Source organism: Hemiscyllium ocellatum, chromosome 8, assembly GCF_020745735.1.
Source record: "Hemiscyllium ocellatum isolate sHemOce1 chromosome 8, sHemOce1.pat.X.cur, whole genome shotgun sequence".
NCBI lineage: Eukaryota > Metazoa > Chordata > Chondrichthyes > Orectolobiformes > Hemiscylliidae > Hemiscyllium > Hemiscyllium ocellatum.
The window spans coordinates 91,447,376-91,470,829 of NC_083408.1; the positions used below are offsets into that span (position 1 = coordinate 91,447,376).

At 40.3% G+C, this 23,454-nt stretch overlaps 1 protein-coding gene across 3 annotated transcripts in view; it reads left to right on the forward strand.

Annotated features, from left to right (window-relative positions):
- LOC132818384 (protein unc-79 homolog) overlaps positions 1-23,454 on the forward strand; it is a 213,267-nt gene that overhangs the window by 61,985 nt on the left and 127,828 nt on the right. For all 3 annotated transcript variants that reach the window (XM_060829360.1, XM_060829361.1, XM_060829362.1), the window contains 8 exons: positions 3,768-3,958; positions 5,679-5,802; positions 6,634-6,771; positions 9,077-9,298; positions 16,423-16,650; positions 17,642-17,777; positions 22,226-22,338; positions 22,425-22,573. In XM_060829360.1, coding sequence (XP_060685343.1) covers positions 3,768-3,958; positions 5,679-5,802; positions 6,634-6,771; positions 9,077-9,298; positions 16,423-16,650; positions 17,642-17,777; positions 22,226-22,338; positions 22,425-22,573 — 1,301 coding nt within the window. The remainder of the gene's footprint in view (positions 1-3,767; positions 3,959-5,678; positions 5,803-6,633; positions 6,772-9,076; positions 9,299-16,422; positions 16,651-17,641; positions 17,778-22,225; positions 22,339-22,424; positions 22,574-23,454) is intronic.

The following is a 23,454-nucleotide window of genomic DNA, read 5'->3' on the forward strand; positions in this document are numbered from 1 at the left end:
ATGAAAGTAACCACCCCAACACACACAAACGAAGCTGCATCAGGACACTATTCAAAAGAGCTACAACACACTGCAGTACACCAGAACTGCGAAAAGAGGAAGAGGAACACCTATGCAAGGTATTCGCCAAAAACGGATACCCACGCAACTTTATCAACAGATGCCTAAGAGATAGACCACGGAACGAGGACATGCCACAACCAAAAGGACTAGCCACACTAACATACATCAGGAGCGTTTCAGAACTGACAGCCAGACTACTGCGACCCTTAGGACTCATAACGGCACACAAACCAACAGCCATGTTCAGACAACAACTTACTAGAACAAAGGAGCCAATACCCAGCATGAGCCAAACTAACGTAGTTTACAAAATACCATGCAAGGACTGCACAAAACACTATATAGGACAAACAGGAAGAGAGCTAACAATCCGCATACATGAACACCAACTAGCCACGAAACGACACGACCAGCTATCCCTAGTAGCCACACACTCAGACAACAAGCAACATGAATTCGACTGGGAAAACACTACTATCATAGGGCAAGCCAGACAGAGAACAGCCAGGGAATTCCTAGAGGCATGGCATTCATCCACAAACTCCATCAACAAACACATCGACCTGGACCCAATATACCAACCACTACAGCGGACAGCTGAAACTGACACCCGGAAGCGGCAAGGACAGACCACTATAAATACCGGAAGAAACATCAAAGAAGCGCTTCGCAGGAGGCTCCACAGCACTGATGATGTCTCCTAGCCAGGGGATGAAACGTTTGCAACTAAAACTTCCAGCTCGGTGAACAGAACCACTGGTATTCTTTGTCTGGTGACATACCTCTTGACTCCCCAAAGCTTTTCTACCACCTGTAATGCAAGGTGAGGAGTGTGTTGGAGGGTGCAGATTCAATAACATTCAAGAAATTTAAATCTATTTGGGACATAACAGACAACAACACTTCATCCATTGGTATAATATCTGTTCCCTCCACCACAATTTACAATAGCTGCAGTACATCCTGTCTACTTTCCACCACTGTGAAGTTATCCTCATGTTGTGTAGCTGCTGGTATCTCAAGGCTGGCAAACCCAGAATGTTAAACCAGAAACTTACAGTCTCATTAACATATTTCAAATCCGCCTCCTAAGTATGAATTGGATGCTAGGGATGGGAATTTATGAAGGCAGTTGGGGGGGGGGGGGGTAGTATGGCGGCTCAGTGGTTAGCACTGCTGCCTTAGTGGTTAGCACTGCTGCCTCACAGCCTCAGAGACCAGGATTTGAGTCCCACTTTGAGTGACTGTCTGTGTGGAGTTTGCATGTGCTCCCCGTGTCTGCCTGGATTTCCTCCAGGTGCTCCAGTTTCTTCCCACAATCAAAAGATGTGGAGTTTAGGTGAATTGGCCATGCTAAATTGCCCATAGTGTTAGGTGCATTCGTCGGGGTAAATACAGGTTAGGGGAATGGGCCTAGATGGGTTACTCTTCTGAGGATCAGTGTGGACTTGTCAGGCCGAAAGGCTTGTTTCTATACTGAAGGGAATCTAATCTAAACACGAATCGCCCACAACTGGTGGCACTCCTCACCACCCTGATCTCAAGGAGCTCCAATGGGGAAATTTAATCCTGGAAGTCTTCCAGTAGGGTGGACTTCCTACTAGGAGCCGTCAGTTCATCACAGAATTCCTGGAGAAAGTAATGGTAGAATGCGGATTGCAGGTCCTTAGCAATGTGCATGGAGGATGGTCAGAGCAAATGAGATGTGTAAGACTTTCAGCAGGTACTCTGATTCCCAATACGGAACTCTCAATCAGGCATGGGAATCTGTTTGAGGGAGGGACCAACCCTCCATTAGAACTCTGCAGGCAAACTCTAGAGGATTTGCTTGACAGTCGTCTGTTGCCTGGTGAGCTCTCTGCCTTTCCTGCTCTCCATCCAGGTCCTAAGTAAGCTCTGGAAGTTGGTTCACTGGAGCCAGCTTTCTGACATTTTCGGCATTTTTCTCCATTTAACCTCTGACTTGCACTCAACCCACAAATTCAAACATGTTCATGTATCTGCCATGATGTATTATTATCACTCAAGGACATTGTGTACACACTGAGCAAGACTGTTGATTTATTAAAATTGAACAATAATGATCTGATATACACAGCATGTGAGTGAAAAAGACCAATTTTACACCTTCTTCTAAGATTAAAAAAAGGTTTGCTTCATGTGATGCAGTGAAGATCTGCAGTGAAGACATCTAAAGTTAATTCATCACTGCCATTGTAAGACAGAACCGTTAATAACAGTGAAGTAGGAGCCTTCAGCTTGTTATTTGGGTATGATCCATGTCTTAGAAATGAACAGGCAAATTTATAATTCATCAAAACTTTTTCCACATAATTAATTTGCTTGTACCAAAATATTAAGCTGCTTTAACCTTCTCAGGATCCAAGAGCCTGAATTTGGTAGTACCTTGGAGGTGGGAGCAGAGGCACTGTTGCAGCATTTTGCCACCGGTATGAAGCAAACAAGCTATGCACCCTCTGAGAGAGGGTGTCTCACTATGTCTGAAGGTAGCCAGTTAAATGGAGGCAGCTTCTCAAGTGACCTTGAAAGTGACTGGAGGTGGGAAAGGTATTATGCGGCAAACAGAAGTCCTCAGGCAAGGGAGACAGCCCTTATCATTATCCATGCACAGGTTTCCTTGCCTGTATTCAGCCCCCGAGCATTTTAAATTGTGTTCTCTTACATTCTGGAGGCCTTAGAACTTCTTTCTGCTTCCACAGCAACAACACTTCCCCGAGGTTGCTGTGCTGCTGAATGGGCAATATGCTTTTCCTCCTACTTCTGGGATGTATCATCTCATGGAAAAATCTTACCTGAGATTATTGATTAAAATAAATTTGTTGCTGATATTCCACTGTCTCTAACAGGTCTTTCTACAGCTTCTCTAGCCCCAAAACCTAATTGACAAATATTCAGACCATGAGGTCTGGCTACTAAAAGCATTTTCAGCCCATGTGCCAGCCAACAGCCACACATTTCTCCTCTGAACTGTGACTGCTAAATATACAAATGTAATGTTACTGTTGACTATACTCAAATCCTCTAACTTACTGAGATTGTACAAATTCTTAAAAATTAATTGAATAACATCAAAATATCTTGTTTATTTTAAAACTTTCAGAATTCAAATCTGTTTGGATGCTTTCTGTGGATGTGGTTTATATCGTTTCAAGCAATACCAGAAAAGCCTTTATCAAACTATAATGAGGAATTCTGCGTTTTGGTCTCAAAAGATATGTACAACAATCAGTAAATGGCTGCTTCCAAATACAGTATATTTATTTTGTGATAAATTGCTGTGATAGCAAATTTGAGACAAACATATTTTCTTCATTATCAGTCACCTCTTTAATCTGTCTCTGCCAGTATTGTCTGGAATAATGAGAAGTGCAACTGACATTGAGGTAAATCTGTTTAGTTCCTTTTCCTGTATTCTTCCCACTCCGCTTATCTGGTCATTAATAAACCGTAATCCCTAAAATTTTGCAACTAAACTTCTGAGTCTCAACCTCTCTATCATCCTTTGACCATAATTAAAACTCACCTCTCTGACAAATGTTTCGGTTATCCTTCCTAATAACTACATTGTGGCTCAGTGTCAGTTGGCGTCTAATTCCACATTAGGGGAACCACTTTTGGATGTTTTTCTATGAGAAAGGTATTCATACAAATGCAAGCTGTACTGAGGCAAGGTGTGTTTTCAGGTTGGTGGGTATTGGGACAAGCGCTGCAGTACTGTGACACAGCTAAAGGAAGGCTTGAATCGTATTCTGTGCCTTATTCCATATAATGTTATAAATCAAGCTGTGTGGGAATGCATTATGCCAGAATGGTTGGAATCTATCCGAACTGAGGTGCCGGACAACCAATTAAAAGAGTTTAAAGAGGTTTTAAGGTATGTTCAATGTTTGTTGTTCAATGCCCCACTTTTGTATTTTTCTTTAATAATATCTATCTTGGGCTTTAAAGTTTTAACATGCCTGTGGCAATAAAATGAAAGGGATAAAATAGCAAGAACTTTCACGGAAGTAACAACATACCAGAATATTTTTCCAGTTTAATTATGTTAATTTCTAAGAAAATTGAATTCTTCATTAAAAAAGCATTGAGAGTTTTTTCAGTGAGCAATCATTCATGATTGTGTATGTTGAGACATGATGCTGCAGTGCAATAGCCCTACTTCAGTGAGGGTGTCCTGAAACTACACTTGTTGCAGAGATTAATCGATCCACTTGGTGGGCGGCACGGTGGCACAGTGGTTAGCACTGCTGCCTCACAGCGCCTGAGACCCGGGTTCAATTCCCGACTCAGGCGACTGACTGTATGGAGTTTGCACGTTCTCCCCGTGTCTGCGTGGGTTTCCTCCGGGTGCCCCAGTTTCCTCCCACAGTCCAAAGATGTGTGGGTCAGGTGAATTAGCCATGCTAAATTGCCCGTAGTGTTAGGTAGGGTTAAATGTAGGGGTACGGGTGGGTTGCGCTTCGGCGGGTCGGTGTGGACTTGTTGGGCCGAAGGGCCTGTTTCCACACTGTAAGTCTAATCTAATCTAATCACTTGGTTGTCCATTAATAAACGAGGTGTACAATTGTTTCATTAATGAGGAGAACAGTGTTTAGAGCCTGTCACTTGATCAATGTAATTTTCAAACAATGACCAATTTAATCAGTGCTCAATAAGAACTTCAATAAGAACTCTGAAATTAATGAGTTCAGAATACCCCAAAACCCTTACCATCAATGAATACTTATTAAATGTAAGGTAGAATGCTCAGATACTAATTGACAGCCTTACGTGGTCAATTAGTGACCACTTAAGAGTCTTGTCATGCGATTGTGGGCCCCAGAAAGAAATTGTTGGACTTGTTTCTGGGCTTTGAGTTGGGGTTTCAGTCATCATTCAAAGGCAATCGGTGCATAATCGAGGGACCTGGCATCAGAGAGGCAGGGATGGAGATGAGGTTAGGGTTACTGAGACCCACCCCACTGCTATTGTTTCTGATTTCATTGCACCATGGCCAACAATTCTTTCTGCTTATCCCACCCTCACTTATCTGTAGACAATTCAAAGTCTCTGGTGGGTTGATTACTGGTGATGACTTGTTTGAAGCTCTTGAGGGTTGGGATTTCTTCCCGTGGGATCCTAAATCAATACCCTCATATACGTAAAAAGAAATTTGTGCTGTATTCTAATTCTCCACAAATGGTACTTCTTAAGTTTTTCTCTCTCCATAGCAAGCAAGAGTATAATTTACTTTATACGAGGTTAGGGAATGCATTGTGGCTTCCAAATAGCATTCAGGAATAATAATGCATTCAGTCTCCTATTTGCCAAATAAATATGCTTGCTTGACAATGACAACATCTTCCGAGTGTGAGCTTGGAACATTGTTAGTATATTAGGAGTCGTCGTAAGTAATAAAATGTAACATCTGGGGATAGCTTGATGGAGCAAGCACTTTATAGTTAAATTATTTAACTATAGGTGCTTACCTTTAATATTCGTAAAGTTATAAAAAAATGCAATAATATTCTACTATTCTGTTGCTGAGTTTCATTTCATTTGTATTGTTATTATGGTTTTGATTGGAAGCTAATGTTAACATTGATTTATTTCAGCAAAATGTTTGATATTGAACTTTGTCCATTGCCGTTTTCCTTGGAAGAGATGTTTGGTTTTATTAGCTGTAGATTTACCGGCTACCCCGCTTCAGTACAGGAACAAGCTTTGCTTTGGCTTCATGTAAGTCAATATCCTTATTGATGAGTTTTAATTTGAAAACTTAGTATTAATTCTCATCTATGTTTTAGTTATATTTGAATAGTGTCTGCAGTATCAATTGTCCAAATTCTATGTTCCTGCTATCAAACCTATTTCAGTTCCAGCAGTGCCAAAGACAACATTGACTGTTGATTCTTGCCATGTATGTACTGCATGAAATTGTAAAGATGTAGCATAAATCCAGAACCAAAGTCTATTCTGAACTTAAGACTCCTTGTAGCTCTGGGTTCAAACTTCAGCTGCTTCGAATGTTTGCAAACCAAATGCATAAATAATATGTACAACATTTATTGCATATTTTTTGTTTGAATCTAACATTAATTAAATAGAATCATAGGTATTTGGTTGTTATTAATGGAGATTATAGTACTCCTGAAAGTGCTACCATGTAGATCAGGTAGTTTTGCTAATTAGCGCCTGGATATTATTGGATGAGTTTAACAGATATGCATAATCTTAGAGTTGCAAAAGGTTTGCCATCATTATTACTTAAGAACAAATCTATGCAAAAAGATTAACTGTTTTGCAATCAGTGTAACATTAAATACTGTATATGTGTGTATATATATTTCTTTTGAATTATTATTAAAGATTAATCATCATTGTTTGAAGACCTAAATGCAAGTATCAAACATGAAATAATTTAAGCAACTGATTGAGAATTATAGTACATTCAGAAACTTTTAAATGTAAACATTTCAAGTAACAAGTGTTCAGATTATGTTTGCAAATGTTCCTGGTTTAAAGGTTCTGCTGTCTAACAAATGTAGTTTTGATCAATCCTTCAATTAGGTTTTATCAGAACTAGATATAATCGTCCCTCTCCAGCTATTGATCAGTATGTTTTCCGACGGAGTTAACTCAGTTAAGGAATTGGCAAATCAAAGAAAAGCAAGAGCCAATGACCAGCCAGGAAACCTAACTCGAAGGGTAGGTTTTACTTATGCCTGTTTCCATTAACTGTACAGAATAAATAATCATTGTGTTCTTTGCATTGAATTTTTCCAGTTGAGACAGGTCAAGTAGTTGTGCTGGGATACGCTGACTCAGGCAATTTCTTTGCTCCATTAATGAATCCGATTAAGTTCTCTGTATTTATTTAAATTTAACTTCAATTTTGCCACCAGCATTCCTGCTGCTTGAGCTAAATCTTGATCCTTAAAAATTGTTGTTTTGTTAATATAGATCCTCAATTGAAAGTGCCTGAAATCATCTAGTATTATTTTAGTCATAGAATTTTATAGCAGGGAAATAAGCTCTTCTGTCCATTGTATCACGAAGACATACGGCATGCTTTCCTTCATCGGATGGGGTATTGAGTACAAGAGTTGGCAGGTCATGTTACAGTATGTTTGGCCACAGTTGGAATACTGAATACAGTTCTGGTCACCACATTACCAAATGAATGGTAATTGGAGAGGGTGTAGACAAGGTTCACCAGGATGTTGCCTGGCATGGAGAAGTGCCTGCCTGTACCCCTCACTCTTGAGTCGATTATCCAAATTGCTCTTCTTCTCTTGTTCTTCACCTTTGTGCAGCTGGGCTCTATCTGTTTTGATCTCTGATGTTGAATGATCTGTTCTGACCATAATGTAAGGGATGGTCAGTGAATGCTGCCATACCCAGTGACACAAACATCCCACGAATAAATGAAATAAAGGACTCAGCTTTATCCTGTAACACCCCTACCATAATGTCACAACAAGCTCAAAATTGATTGAGTGCTCCTTTTGTTGCCTTTGTTTCTGTATTCCCTTCTTTGGCCAGGGGTCCTACACCACCCAGTGGACTCTTTCACCCTCAGTGTTCAATGGATCATTTTCCACCATTTTTGTACCTTCAGAGTGACCCACCACCAAATGCATTTTCCCCTCCCCTTTCAGGGAATATTGGAAAAGACATTGTGCTCGCCTAACTCTGAATCTGATAGCTGGGAGAAAGTGAGGACTACAGATTCGATTAGATTCCCTCCAGTGTGGAAACAGGCCCTTCGGCCCAACCAGTCCACACCGACCCTCCGAAGAGTAACCCACCCAGACCCCTTTCCCCTCTGACTAATGCACCTAACACTGTGGGCAATTTAGCATGGCCAATTCACCTGACCTGCGCATCTTTGGACTATAGGAGGAAACCAGATCACCCGGAGAAATTCCGCACACACACAGGGAGAATGTGCAAACTCTGGAGGCTGAAATCGAACCTGGGACCCTGATGCTGTGAGGCAGCAGTGCTAACACTGAGCCACCGTGATGAAGAGCTTATGCTTGAAACATCAACTCTCCTGTTGCTCAGATGCTGCCTGACCAGCTGTGGTTTTCCAGCACCATGCTTTTTAACTCAGAACTTGACAGCTGGTTGTCCACCCCTTAGGAAGTCGTGTGACATATTCTAAAGAGTGCAGGGGAGAGGAACTGAGATAAAAAGATCATATCCCTAACAGAAAGAAAAATAACTTAAAGTTCTGTCTTTAGTAATTGACCAGCCTCATTTGAGAAGTTAAAAATCACACAACACCACATTATAGTTCAACAGATTTATTTGGAAGCACGAGCTTTTGGAGTGCTGCTCCTTCATCAGGTCCACAAGGAAGGCAAACAGTCCACCTGATGAAGGAGCAGTGCTCTGAAAACTATTGCTTCCAAATAAACCTGTTTGACTACAGCCTGGTGTTGTGTAATTTTTAACTTTGTACACCCCAGTCCAACACCGGTACCTCCAAATCATTCATTTGAGAAGAACTGGTGAGTTCAGGTTTCAGTGCAAACTGAGATTCAAAGATTGTTTAACATGAGAAATCATATAGTGTGTTGTGATTAAAAATCATATTGCATTGAAATTTTAATGTGTAAATTGAATGTGCCCCGGTTAAATTTGCTTAAGCTGCTGTTTCATATTTTGATTCTGCTCACATGTAATGTGAAGTCCTGCTGTTCGTAGTGGTTCTATTCCTCAAAATCCTCTAAACAGTAATTTTTACAAACAGCAAAGGTGACAAACTGTTCATGCGCAGTATAGGACACTTGTTCAGTGGGCACTTTCTACTCTAGGAAATAAGTTTTCTTTTCATTTTTCTCTTTAAAGCCATAGATAAGTAAAGAGTAGCCTCAAACTGGGTGCACAATACAATATGCAAAGGTCAGCATGTGAATGGTGGCTCTTGACCGTATATTTTATACTGTAACTTTATTTTATTTTCTTAGAGCTGTGTCCTAATGAATACAATTTTTCTCCATAGGTTAGTGTTGTATCAGATCCTGGACGCAGATGCCAACATGTTACTCTAAGTCCGTTTCCTAGCCCCTTTCGTAGCCCATTCCGTAGTCCATTGCGCAGTCCATTCCGTGGTTGTTTTAAGAATTTTGGATCTGCAGGAGGAAGAGCCATTGACTTTGATTCTGATGATGATGAGATGAACTTAGCTTGCTTTATTCTGATGTTTGATTTGATATTGAAACAGGTAATGATTTAATTACATTACATTATATGTGAAATTTAAGCTTATGTTATTCTGTGCACTATTTAAAGATGAATATGTGGGGGATCCAAGATGGTGGCGATCCAGCAAGTCTGAGTCTACAGTGCTCCTTCCAAGACTTGGGCAAAGTGGGTCACTCACCCCCACCACACTCACCAAATCATTTAAAATAGCTGTTTAATTTAATTAGTTGCTTAGTATTGAATTTAAACAATTTAATCTTCAGTAAAAATGACTAAAGGGAAGGGAGCCCACAGCTCTCAGCGAGCAGGAACCCCTCCCCCACCCTCTCCAGCTGCAGCGGAGGCGTCCGCAGCAGCCCCGGGGGACTTACCTACAGTGGCAAGCTTTGTGGAAATCATCTCCAAACTGGATGCGAAGATCGAGGCTTTTATTGAAGAATCCTGAAGTCGATGGGACTCACTCTCGGCCGCGCTGCGAAAGCACGACCGAGACATTAAGGAAATCGAGCGCCGAGTCGGAGGGGCGGAGCTAAAGGCCGCGACCTCCGAAACTACAGCGCAATTGGCCATGGATCAGGTCCGGACTCTCGAATAGCGAGTCCAGACTTAGAGAACCACATTGACGACCTTGAGAATTGTTGCAATACACGGACCCGGCTGGAACCAGCGCCCCCGCCCGGTCCTGTTCCGGCTGCAGAGCTATAAGGAGAGGCAGATACTCCTAGAAGCCTCTAGAAATCTTGGAAAAGATCCCCAAGCCATGATCTATAAAGGATCCAAGATCATGTTATTCCAGGACTTTTCCCCAGCTCTGGTCCGAAAGAGGAAGGCATTCGATGAGGCAAAGAAGTGTTTAAGGGACTTAAATATTCAGTACTCTTTACACTACCTAGCGATGGTACGCTTTAACCATGAAGGGTCCATGTATAACTTCGGATCGCCGGAAAAGGCTAAGGAATTTTTGGACTCTCTTAGATAAATTGTAAGAGATAATTGATGTTGGTTTGCCTTCCCTCCACTCCGGTTTATATCTCCCCCCTTTTTATTCTTTTACCTTACTGTTTAATATTACCTTTGAGGGTGGGGAGAGGGATTTATTTATTTGTTCTCTACTTAACAATTTTCTCCTCCCTCCTTAATATATATATAGGCTGGGTTTTCTAGCGAATGTTGGCGGGGGGAGGTGGTTACCTTATTCTATTTTACCTCTGTCTCTAGGAGCTGGGTTGTTTTCCCTTATTATTTTGTATTATTATATTTAATTATTACTTGTTGAGGTTATATATGTTTATACATGGTATTAACATTACCAAATATATCCAGGTGTTGGTATGGGTGGGGGGGGGGAGCGCGGGTTGGGGGGAGGTGGTGAGGGTAGGGTGCTCACTGTTAACTCTAACTCTGTAGTATATTTGAATTTTCCTCATCCTCATGAGGAGCGCCAGGGTCAAGGGTGTGACACTGGTTGGGAGAGGATATGATGGGCCTTTGGAAAGGAAGTGATACCCCCTGGGAACAAGGGGGAATAATCTCCATTTAAATACGTTTTTTTAAAATTTAGAAATAGTTTTTTATTATACTGTTGTGAGTGTATTAGAGAGCCTTTAATTTTGTGAATTTTATATGCTCTATGCTCGGGATGTTCTGGATAGAGTTTCCCCTCCTGAGGGGTCGCGGATTTGTCCGGACGATTATGGTTGATCAGTCGGTTAAGTGGTGCACCTGGAATGTCAAGGGAGTAATTGGCCAGTCAAAAGGAAGAAAATATTATCACATCTCAAGAAAGAAAGGGTTGATATAGCTCTCCTACAGGAGACACACTTGTTGGATAAAGAACACTTGAAATTACAACAGGGTGGATTTGATCAGGCCTTTTTTTTTCTTCTTTTAGCTCAAAAAGCAGGGGAGTTGTTATTCTTATTCGGAAGAATTTCCCTCTCAAAATCCTAAAACAGATAAAAGATAAATCTGGATGATCTATTCTGATTAAAGCCCTCATAAATGGAGAGGAATATGGGATTTTAAATTTGTATTGCCCCCGGCACATCCTTTTAAATTTATAACGGAATCCTTCCTAAAATTGATGGCTCTCGGTGCCCGTCATGCAATTATAGAGGGAGACTTTAATTGTATTATGGATCTGGAAATAGATAGGATTCCCAAGAGTACTGCAGAAGTATCTCCCAGATCTAGACAATTGGTGGATTTGAACAAAAAATTAGGATTAGTAGATGTATGGCGATGTCTTTATCCACAGGGCAGAGATTTTTCTTTTTACTCCAATCCACATAAATGTCATACCAGAATTGATATGTTTTTTGCCCCCTCAATTTTTTAAATTCCATATCATCCTGTAAAATAGGTAGCATAGCAATTTCCGATCACGCTGCTGTATATATGGAAATCAAGACGAGGAACAATGGGACATCTCCTTGGCATTGGCATATGGACCCCTTCCTGATGAAAGATAGTAAATTTGTAAAGTACTTCTCTCAAGAATTTAAAACTTTTTTAGAGATTAATTTAAGTACGGCTAGCAACTCATCAATAATGTGGGAGACCATCAAAGCTTACGCGCGAGGTTTGATCACCTCATACTCAGCGACCCAGAAAAAATTAAAGGGAGAACAACCAGCGTCTGCTCGAAACTCGCTTAAAAGCAGCTGAAACAGCATACGCTGATAGACCTTCTATTATCAAATTGCAAAGGATTACGGCCCTTAGGACCGCTCTAAACACCACGCTTACTAAAAACGGCTAAGAGGGAAATATTGTTTGCAAAACAAAAGTTGTATGAATTTGGTGACATACCGGGTAGATTCTTAGCATTTTTTGCAAAGAGAAAAAGGCCCCTCAAACTATCACGTCTATCAAGGAAAGTATGGGCATTTGGACTCATAATCATAAAAGGATTAATGCAATCTTTAGAAAATTTTATTCTGATTTTTAATATATACCACAGGATTGTGAAGACAGGACTAGGAGGATGCAATAATTTTTTAAAAAATGTGACCTTTCCGGACCTAACTCCGGAACAGGTATCGGTCTTAAATGCTCCCCTAACAGTCCAAGAAATACTTGATGCAATCAGGCAACTTCAGAGCCAGAAGGCACCTGGCCCAGATGGCTTTCAAGCTGAATTTTATAAAGAATTTACAGGAATATTGGCTGGTCTACTTATGGACATGTATAACTACGCATACAGTCAGGGCTGTCTCCCGCCTTCGTTGAAAGTGGCAAATATCTCTCTTATCCTTAAAAAAGGAAAGGACCCAGAAGATTGCGCATCATACAGACCAATATCCTTGCTAAATGTAGATTTTAAAATCCTTTCTAAAACGTTAGCATTTAGGCTAGAAAGGGTATTGCTACATATGATAAAGGAGGATCAGACAGGGTTTATTAAGGACCGTAGATCATCCAGTAATATTAGAAGGGTTTTGAATATGATTCAAGTCTGCCATCAGGGAAAGATACCAGGAGTAGTAGTCTCATTAGACGCAGAAAAGGCATTCGATAGGGTTGAAAGATCATATTTGTTTTACACATTGGAAAGGTTTGGCATTGGAAAGGTGTTTACCAAATGGGTTTCAACATTGTATAGTGATCCCAAAGCAGTTGTGGTTACCAATGGATTAGGTTTGGATAGCTTCAGTGTGGATAGGGGCTGCCGTCAGGGATGTCCTCTCTCGCCACTTATTTACACTAATAATTGAACCACTAGCAGAAGCTATATGGGCTGATCCTAATATAATGGCCCCGAGGATTGGTACAGGTAAACATAAAATTACCTTTTATGCAGATGATGTTCTTCTATTCCTCAGTAATCCTCTGATGTCTGCCTCACTTAATCCAAGTTATTAATACATTTAGTGCATTCTCAGGCTATAAAATTAATTTCTCAAAATCGGAGGCTATGCCAATGGGTGGCCTTGCTATGATACCCCACTTAGTGGATGGATCCCACTTTCCCTTTCGGTGGTCCCCGGAATTTTTTATTGCCCCAGTATTTAGTCAGTTATACAAGGCTAACTTTGTACATTTACTGGAAAGCATAAGGCAGGACCTCCAGCGATGACGAGACCTTCCAATATCCTGGCTGGGTAGAATAACACTAATTAAAATGAATGTCCTGCCCCGTCTCCTATACCCTATGAGAATGCTCCCAGTGATGCTGCCGAGGCTGGCACTACGTAAATTATATGACTGGTTGGGTTCCTTTATCTGGAATCATAGACGGCCCCTCATTAAGCTGAAGAAGCTACAGCTTCCATAGGCAAGGGGAGGATTGGACTTCCCAGATTTTAGGAAATATCAGTTAAGTTCCCTATTAAGTTACATAGCTGATTGGGTCTTGTCTGACCCACAATCAATCTGGCTGGACATCGAGGCTTCTCACATAAAATGCCCACTTATTAACCTTTTATTTTCAGACAAGAGGAAAATCATTACGAATCACTGTTAAAAACCCTATAATACTAAACACAATTAAAGCTTGGAATATAATGCGGCAAAATGAGGGCAACTCACATAAAACATCTCCCTATGCTCCGATCGTGGGAGCATGGGGATTTCAACCGGGGTTTACAGATGCCACTTTTAAACTCTGGAGATCCAGGGGTATCTCATGTTTAGGGGACCTATTTAAAGAAGGGGTTCTGATGTCTTTTGAACAGCTGCGTCCGAAATTCGGATTACCTAATGGAGACCTCTTTCGATACTTCCAAATTCAAGATTATATACAGAAGAAGACTACGTTATTAGATAGTCTTTATAAATCAGATAGAGAATGTAGAGTGCTACGACCAATGGGGGTATCTTCCGTCAGTGCTATTTATCATTTACTAAGTGATGAAGTATTGAGAGATATAGACAATCTGCTTAAACCATGGGATCGGGATTTGGGACTAGAAATCTCTATAGAAATATGGAATGACATTTGGGAAAACGCCAGAAGAATCACCATCTGCAACAGAACTCAGGCTATCCAGCTGAAGATACTTCATAGGGCCCATATAGCACCGGATCGATTGGCAAAATTTAATGCAGGAACATCTCTAATGTGTCCCAAGTGTAAAATAGAGGTGAGCACTCTTGTACATTGCCTATGGACCTGTCATAAGATCCGCAGATACTGGACTAAAGTAGCAAGTACCCTGACAGAAATTTTAGGAACAGAAATTAAAGTGGACCCTGTATCTCTCCTTTTGGGCTTTTCGAACTTACCCTCCCTGAATATGCACGGGAAGAGATTATTTTCTATTCTCTCTTTCTGTGCAAGGAAAAATATTTTGGTAAACTGAGTGGCTGTGGGGCCGCCCTGGACTTTCAAACTGGCACAGATTAATTATGGAATGTATTCCCCTTGACTTCCTTACAAATATGCACCGAAAGACTGAATTATTTCGTAAAATATGTCAGCCCTTCTTGAATTATATAAATACAGATATTTCGGCTATCCAAACAAGGGCTTTTAGTTAATTGAGATTGTGAACCTGGCTGGTCCGGACCCCTTGGGAGAGGAATCCCGCACGAATACGGGTTTTGTTACATTTGATGTTAACACATTCCGAGCATGTATCTCACTATCCAATTTCTGTGTTATCTGTTGTTTTTTTTCTTTCTCATATTTGAATAATGTAAGAGACTTAATTATACACGCTGGTTAGTTGTAGGTTAGATTAGTAGTTAGTTTAGTTTTGTTATTTTTCTCTTGGTATTTTTCTTTTGTAAAATTTTGGTTAATATTTATTTAAGATTTAATTGTATATCAATGTTTGTACTTGAGAGTTTTGTTTATTTTTGTAAACTTGTAAAAATGTTAAATTTCCAATAAAAATGTCTATAAAAAATGAATATGTTACAGCTTCTTGGGACAAGTATTTTAACTTCCTCATTAAATAAACCGCCCAGAAGTAGAGATCCAATTGACTAGGGAAAACGAGTTGAAGGAAATTAGTATTGGTATGAAGATTGCACCCGAGAAATGAACAGGTCTGTAGGTTAATAAATCCCCAAGAATGTGATGGTTTTCATCCCAGAGCATTGAAGTAGGTGGTTGTAGAGAAAGTTGATGCTTTTATGATTTTCTTCAAATATTCAATAGATTCTGGATTGATTTTTTTCAGATTGGAAGGTAGTGAAAGTAGTAATGTAACAAGAAAGCAAGAGAGAAAATGGGGCTGCAGGCCTTGCAGCCTAAAATCAGTATTAGAGAGAGTGTTAGAATCTATTATAAATGATATGTTAAAGGGAAGGTTCCCAACAATGATCCCTGCAAAACCCCACTGGACTCCAGCTTCTTATATTGATTCATCTACCTTTCAGTTCCGTATGCTAAATTACACCACTTGAGAGCCCAAATCACAGTTCTACATTGGTTGTTTGTATAATTCCTGGCAAACGTTGGATTGTTTAGCAAATGTTGTCCAAACACAAATTATCCTTTCACTGCTGGGGTCTCACACACACCATCCTGCCTTGGATCTCATATGCCATCTCTTACTTCACCCCCAAGGTCTCACCCACTTATACAATCATCCATTCATGCACGTACATCTTGCGCCACACCCAACCCCTCAGTCTTGGGTGTCTCTCACAGCAACTCCACTCCACCCCCTACCTCCCAGGGATACCCATTTGCTCACCATCTCCTTGAAATCTCCAATGTACTGAAAGGAAAAGACAGGGTAGATGCAGGTGGGATGCTTCCCCTGGTTGAGGAATCTACAGGAGAACACAAATGTGAGGAGACACAATTTAAACATAAAGGGTCTGAAAGAAGGAGAAATTATTTTGCTTAAAGGATCATGAACCTTTGGAAATTTCTATCACAGTGGGCTGTGGAAGCTCAGCCTTTGAGCTTGTTTAAAGTAGAAATTGATAGATTTCTGATTATCGGGGCACACGAGATTATGGTAATGGGTGAGTAAAAGTGTTTGATTAGCCTTGTTCATATTAAACGATGGAGCAGGTTTGACAGGCTGAATGACCTATGCCTGTTCCTATTAATTCATGTTACTGTATCATTTCATATTGAAAATACCAATCAAATATATATTGGTGTGAAGTTATTCTAAGCCATTAGGGATATATATGCAGAAGCAATTAATTCTTCTTTAATCTTCTATCTCAATGCTTCAGATGGAATTGCAAGATGATGGTATGGTTATGGGTCTAGACCATGGATTAGCCAAGGACATAATTTCCATCATAAACAATGTGTTCCAAGCTCCCTGGGGAGGCTCACATACTTGCCAGAAAGATGAAAGTGCGGTTGAATGCAACCTATGTCAATCCAGCATTTTATGCTACCAACTCGCATGTGAGCTGCTGGAGCGATTGGCACCTAAAGAGGAAATCAAACTGGTGGTAAGGAGAGATGAATATATGATGAAATGTGGTTTGCATGTTAACTGTTGAAACTGGACTTAATGCTTACCCGCTGGCAAGTTTGAAAGTACATGAGGAAGGAGATTGGTGGTATGTAAAATCCACCAGCTGGTCTTCCTACCACCTAGCCACCCACTTATGACCTGTCTGACATATTACAGGCCACCCAACTTAAGGCCCAGCCCATGTGGAATGCTTAATAAAAGTAGCGTCATGGGTTGGTGCCAGGCCCAAAGAAGGATTTCTTCGTTGTGGTTGTCTGATACTCCTTTTCCCAGGATCATTGCTCATCCCCGACATGTTGAATCCAGTCCTCTCAGCCTGCTCACTGAGATCCTCAATCCTGAATTGACGTGGGCTCCATGGATGAGCTTGCCCTGCTTGTGGTGCCAGCAATGGCCATCGTTTCTGATTGGTGCTGCTGTGAAACAGAACTGCTGGCCAGTGGATTGCTGACACGTCTTTGAAGTGGGGCACTCTTTTATTAAAACATTTAACATTGCTTCCACCATTAAATTGCTGCAAGACAACTGTCAAATCATGGGCAGGTTCCCCTCTGACCTTTATGTAGGGCCAGGGGTGGGGCATGCAGGCTGCAGCACTCCTCAAAATTCAGCCTTTAAATATGTTTTTAAGATGAACATTAATTACTTTTTAACGAGTTCCTAATGCTGATGCACAATGTTAATTTTTATAACTTTGTCCATAGCAAAATGGCTATTCTGACTGTAGACTGCTGCATCTTAGCACTGTAAAATCAAAGAGGAGCAAATGTGGGTGCATCTGTGTTAGCCATTTCAAATTGGGGCTTCACTCTCCTCTGTCAATCTCCCCACTACTCCAACATCATCTAAGATAAGCCCTGCTTCTTTTTCTCATTTGCAATCACCTCCTGGAACTTGTGCTGCCGCTTTATATCCAATGATAGTTCATGTAAGTTCTAAGTCAGCACATATCTGTTCTCCTTTAGGAACCAACTGACAGCTTTGAAGATAGTATGCTGTTTTCTAGACCTGAATTCACTATAGGTTTTGAAGGAGAAGAAGATGATAATTCAAAAGAGGAAGAAAATCAACTGTTCAATAACGGATGTGAAGAAAAGCCTGGTATGGGATGTTAATAGTCATTTTTACTAAAAGTGCTGGACAGGTCAATCTGCTGTAATGCGACAATTGTGTTCCTCTACAACCTCGTGCAATAGAAAATCAGGCTGTGGAAGATCGCTAATAGAAAACCACTATATCCCTTCAGTAGAAAGTTTGTGTTATCCAAATTCATCAATTGCATTATAACCAATTTGCACTGACGAAATGACCATTATAGCAGAACAACCTGTAGTTGAAACTGGCTGCTGACAAGTTTTCATTGACAATAATGGTAGCAGTGACAGTGCAAAGGTGACTTATTGGAGACATTGGGCACATCATTGGATGGATGTGATATGAACAAATTGCTTTTTTAAAAAACTCATTTAACTGCTAAATCTATGTACGAAGATTTATTAATTTTCACATCTATCTTTGTACATTGATTAGGAATAATGACCTGTCATAATTATAGCATCTACTGTTATCTGCTAACGTGCAAAACAAATGAAAATCAACCATCTGCATTAAAATGTTGGTACATTTTGGGTAATGGCTATTTAGTTAAGAGAATCTGCAACTCTTATAGTGTAATTTTTTTAAGACATAACGACAATTGGGGTTAATTTCTTCCAATTGTTTGATATAATTTGGTGAACCATTGAAAAATTCCCTCGCCTACTTTAATACTGTCATTACATGGCTCATCCACTGAAGTTACGGTGAATGGTCAGGAGAACTGTGGCATTAGTGTTTCTTCAATAATATTGGTTATATTGGTCCTTCTTTTGATTGTCTGCTTGCAATGTTGTTTGATGAAAATCTAAACTATTTTCCCAGTAACTTAATACCAAATGAAGATGGTGTATGACTTAGAAGGGAATTTGCAGCTGATGGCCTTCACAAAACAATGTTGGCTTTGTTATTTTTAGTGGTAGACGTCACAGGGATGGAGATGCTATTAAAGCTACTTGTCATAATTCATCCCATAGCTAGTGCATATTATAACGATAGTCATATAGTGATGTAGTGGAAAGGGATGTGAATTAAGTGGACTAATCTGAATTGTGTGGTATTGTGGTGTTTAAAACCATTCAGATGAACGTTGCATGTTACGTTACGTTCATGGCTTCCATACAGTCATTTATATAAAAGAGTCAAAGGAGCCATGACCTTGATTATGAATTCACTGTTGCTATTTTTGTAGCAATTATTCAGAGACCAAGAATGGAATCTTCCCAACCCTAAATGTTATGGGCAGTGGTGTGTCAGTTGGGAAATTATGGCAAAATTGGAAGAAATTAGATTTGAAATTTGAGAGAGAAAAAACTTCAAATTTTGCAATGGGGTTTTGAACAGTGCAGTGAGAATCCTGCTAGTGAGTGGCATGAGCCCATAGACGTGTATTTGCATGCCTACTTTTTAAATTTGTTTGTGAGCTGTGTGCGTTGCTGGCTGAGCCACTGTTTATTGTCCACCCTTAGTTGTCCTTGAGCAGGTGATGTAAGCTGCCTTCTTGATCTGCTGTAGTCAATGTGCTGTAGATAGGTACACACTTTTGTTCAGGAAATGATTCCAATTTTGACCCAGTGACAGTGAGGGAACGATGACTTATTTCCAGGATAGTGGCTCGGAGGGGAATCTCCAGAGGATGGTATTCCCATGTATCTGCTGCTCTTGTCCTTTTAGATGGAAATGGTTATGGATTTGGAAGGTGCTGTCTCAAGATCATTGGCATATTTCTGCAGTATATGTTGTGGGTTGTATACGTTTCTGCTAGTGGCCCTGTTGGTGGATGAATAGAGTGCTAGTCGAGCAGGCTGCTTTGTCCTGCATGGTGTCAGTCTTCGTGAGTGTTGTTGGAGCTGCACTTATTCATGTAAGTTGGGAGTATTCTATCTTGACATGTCCTTGTAGATGGTGGACAGGCTTTGGGGAATCAGAAGGTGAGGTAGTCGTTGCAGGATTTCTAGCCTCTGACCTGATCATGTAGACAGTATTAATATGGCAAATCCAGTTGAGTTTCTCGTCAGTGGTAACCCCAAGGATGTTGATAATGGAAGATGTGGTGATGGTAATGCCATTGAAGATCAAGAGGCATTAGTGTAAGTATCTGTAGCATCTATTCTCTCCTCATTGTTCTGGAGTTTCCTGATCTTGCATAGTCAGATAGAAAACAGATGGCGATAATTCCTGACATGAAAGTTAAGAGCAGTCACCTGGTAGCTTCAGCTCACTGCCCGCTCCTTTGGGCCTCCATCTTTGACAAAAGTCACCAACAGCTTAGGTGACCACTCAGATTTCAAAGAACTTGGTCTGTTTCTAATATTCCCTATACAGTATCTCTGAATTATAAATATGTCAAAACTCTGCCTCATTTTGATGAGAAAGATGTTGAAGCCTTCTTTATTTCATTTGATAAATAGGCTAGGCAGATGGAGTGGTCCAAGGATTTATGGGTAATGCTAGTTCAGAGTAAACTGGTAGGCAGAGCTAGTGAGGTATTTGCCACACTGTCAGATGAGAGGTCAAGAGATTATGAAGAGGTTAAACAGACTATTTTAAGTGCTCATGAACTGGTGCCAGAAGTGGTTCAGAAACACAAAGAAGGAACCAGGTCAGACATATATTGAGTTCAAAAGCATTAAACATAGTCATTTTGATTGATGGGTGTGTGCTTTGAAAATAGATAAGACCTTTGAGGCTTTAAGAGAGGTTATTCTGCTGGAGGAATTTAATAACTCACTTCCAGAGATGGTAGGAATTCATCTGGAGCAGCAGAGAGTTCAGGAAGTGAGAAGGGCAGCAGAATTAGCAGATGAGTACATGTTGGTGCATAAGACAAGCTTCCGGCCAGAATTTCATCCTGTGAAGGATAGATTTTGGGAGAAGTGGAGATCCTATATTACTAAACCAAGAGTAGAGAGCACTGGTAAGAATTTACCACAGGATAAAAAAGAAGCCCAGGAGGTTGGAAAGGAGATGAAAAGCCTCAGGTGCTTCCACTGTGGTAAAATGGAACACAAAGTCACAGTGCTGACTGTTAAAGAAAGGCACTGTGGGAAAAGATGTGATAAAAGAAGCGAAGCCAGTTGCGTTAGTGAAGGTAGTAGAGGAGACGCTAAAAAGAGCTGAGGAGCTGCAGGAGAGTACACAGCTTAGGTCAGAGGAGGGAATTGAAAATAATTGTTAGTTTATTATTCTCTGTTTTACTTTAAGAAATAAAGTTGATAATTTTTACTTTAACTAGTTCTTGGCCTACCGAATTTTCACACATTACTGCACGGAATAATTTTTATCTGTGTTGCTGGTTTTAAATTAAGCAGGAGAGTTTACCATGTTTTAACATAATCTTGGTGTTATCTGTAAATTGAAAAACACTCCCCCCCCACATTTTCATCTGTATCATTTATGCATATAGAAAACAGTGAGGGTTCCTTACTGATCAATGTGGTACTTTGCTGGATACTGGCCTCCAGTCACCCAATGATTAAGCCAATTTCTGATCCATCTCATCAAGCTTCCCTGAATTCCACGTGCTTTAACTTTCTCAATCAGTCTTCCATGTGGGACCTATCAAAAGCTTTCCTAAAATCTATATAAACCACATCTACTCAACTCATCTCATCCAGTTGGAACAGATGTGTGCTGGGTACAATGATCATTCATTGATTGGACATGTGTTGTTGCTGAAAATGCCATGTAGTTCCTATGTGATCTCAGAACCAATTGCAGCTTTTCTTTGTTTACTTTTTCTTCTCTTTTTGTCGTTGTTGAATAAGTGAACATTTTCAACTGTGTGAAGACTTTCCAGTATGTGATTATGCCACATTGAACAATGAGAAGATGTTGTGCTACAAAGGTATTAGCGAAAGAGTTGCATTTCCTTAGACCGGGTTCTAAAATGGGTGATGCTTGGGAGGGGTGGCCTCTGTAGCTTGATTCTTATAAATGCAGTTACAATGATAAGAGAAATGATGATGTAAAATACCAATACATCTGTGAATATCAACTTGGATTTACAGTGAAGTGCCACTTGTGGACCCTTTGTGCCCTCACAAGCTTTGCTTTTTGTTCCACTCACAATACATGCACTGTGAAATGCAGCTCTTGGCTGGTGACACTGGACCTGGGGCATGACTGAGCTTTAGATATAGTCCCAGGGCCTGAAATCCGGGGAGGTCCTCGCAGTGGTGAGTACTTAAGCCATTGCTGAGCGTAGGATAATGCGAGTGGGGTGCCATAGAAGTGCGGTGTACAGCTGTGGAGAATAGTGTGAGAAAACTCACGAGAGCTCATGGAGAGAAACTCTCCTCGAAACTCCCTGAAGTTGACACACACCCAATTCTTGGTAAGATTCAGCCCTATTTGCTAGACATTACTTCACAAGTATAATTCACTCTGCTCCAAACTAATATCAAACTAACTTACGATAATTCTGTTGTATCTTCAGAAAAGGTATTGGTTAGAGTATGCAGTCACTAATATTTTTATATTTATAGAAATGAAAAATAACGCAGAGAGGACCTTTGATTATGAACAACTCCCTGCTACATTGAAGTTGATACATACAATATTGCAGGTAATTATTATTTAACTTGTTCAGTTATAATTCAGCACTTGGGTCTGTTAAGTTCTTCCCTGTGCTTCACTTGTTTGTGTCAACAGGAAATCCCAAATTGTGAGGAGCCAGACATTCTTTTCAACATGCTCAACTGTTTAAAAATATTGTGTCTCCATGGGGAATGTTTGTATCTCGCCAGAAAGGATTATCCAAACTTTCTTGCTTACATTCAAGAGAAAATGTTGATTTCCAGGTAAGGTTAACAAAGCATGAAATCCTGATGACTTACCAGTAATTGTTAAAAATCACACAACACCAGGTTATAGTCCAACAGGTTTAATTGGAAGCACACTAGCTTTCGGAGCGACACTCCTTCATCAGGTGATAGACAATTAAACCTGTTGGACTATAACCTGGTGTTGTGTGATTTTTAACTTTGTACACCCCAGTCCAACAGTGGCATCTCCAAATCATTAATTGTTAGGATATGTAGTCTGTGAACAAAGATCTCCCCATTAACTGTATGGTTTCCTAACAAGTCAGTAATTTGTTTACATGTTTGGAATTGGGTTCCAAATTTTCTGAGTGCCTAAACTTTGATTAATGGAACTTTTTACTGAGATACAGCCAAAGATGTGCAGATTAGGTGGATTGGCCATGGTAGAATGCCTGTTGTTCAGGAATATACAGGTTAGGTGGATTAGCCATAATAAAATACAGGTTTACAGGGATAGGGTAGGGGAGTGGGTCTGGATGGGATCCTGTTTGGAGGGCCAGTGTGAACTCGATGGGCCTGCTTTTACACTGTAGCGATTCTATGATTTGATGAATCTGTGGTTGAGGCATGTATCACTTTTGTAGCAATCATTAATTTGGTGATTTGCCATTTTATTTCAAATATCATTATATTCTCTGGCAATGTTATTTCCTGATAATCAACTTGTGACAGTTGTTAAATCAACTTGCAGGTCTTATGTAAGAATCAATCCTTTAATATGGACATTGCAATGAGTCAGTAATACCAAGTGCACCAAGCATGTTATCCATAACTGGCAAAGAACAATATTATAATAACATCGCAATATAATATAACTCTGAAAGTGTGAATCGCACAATATGTTGTAAATCTAAGCA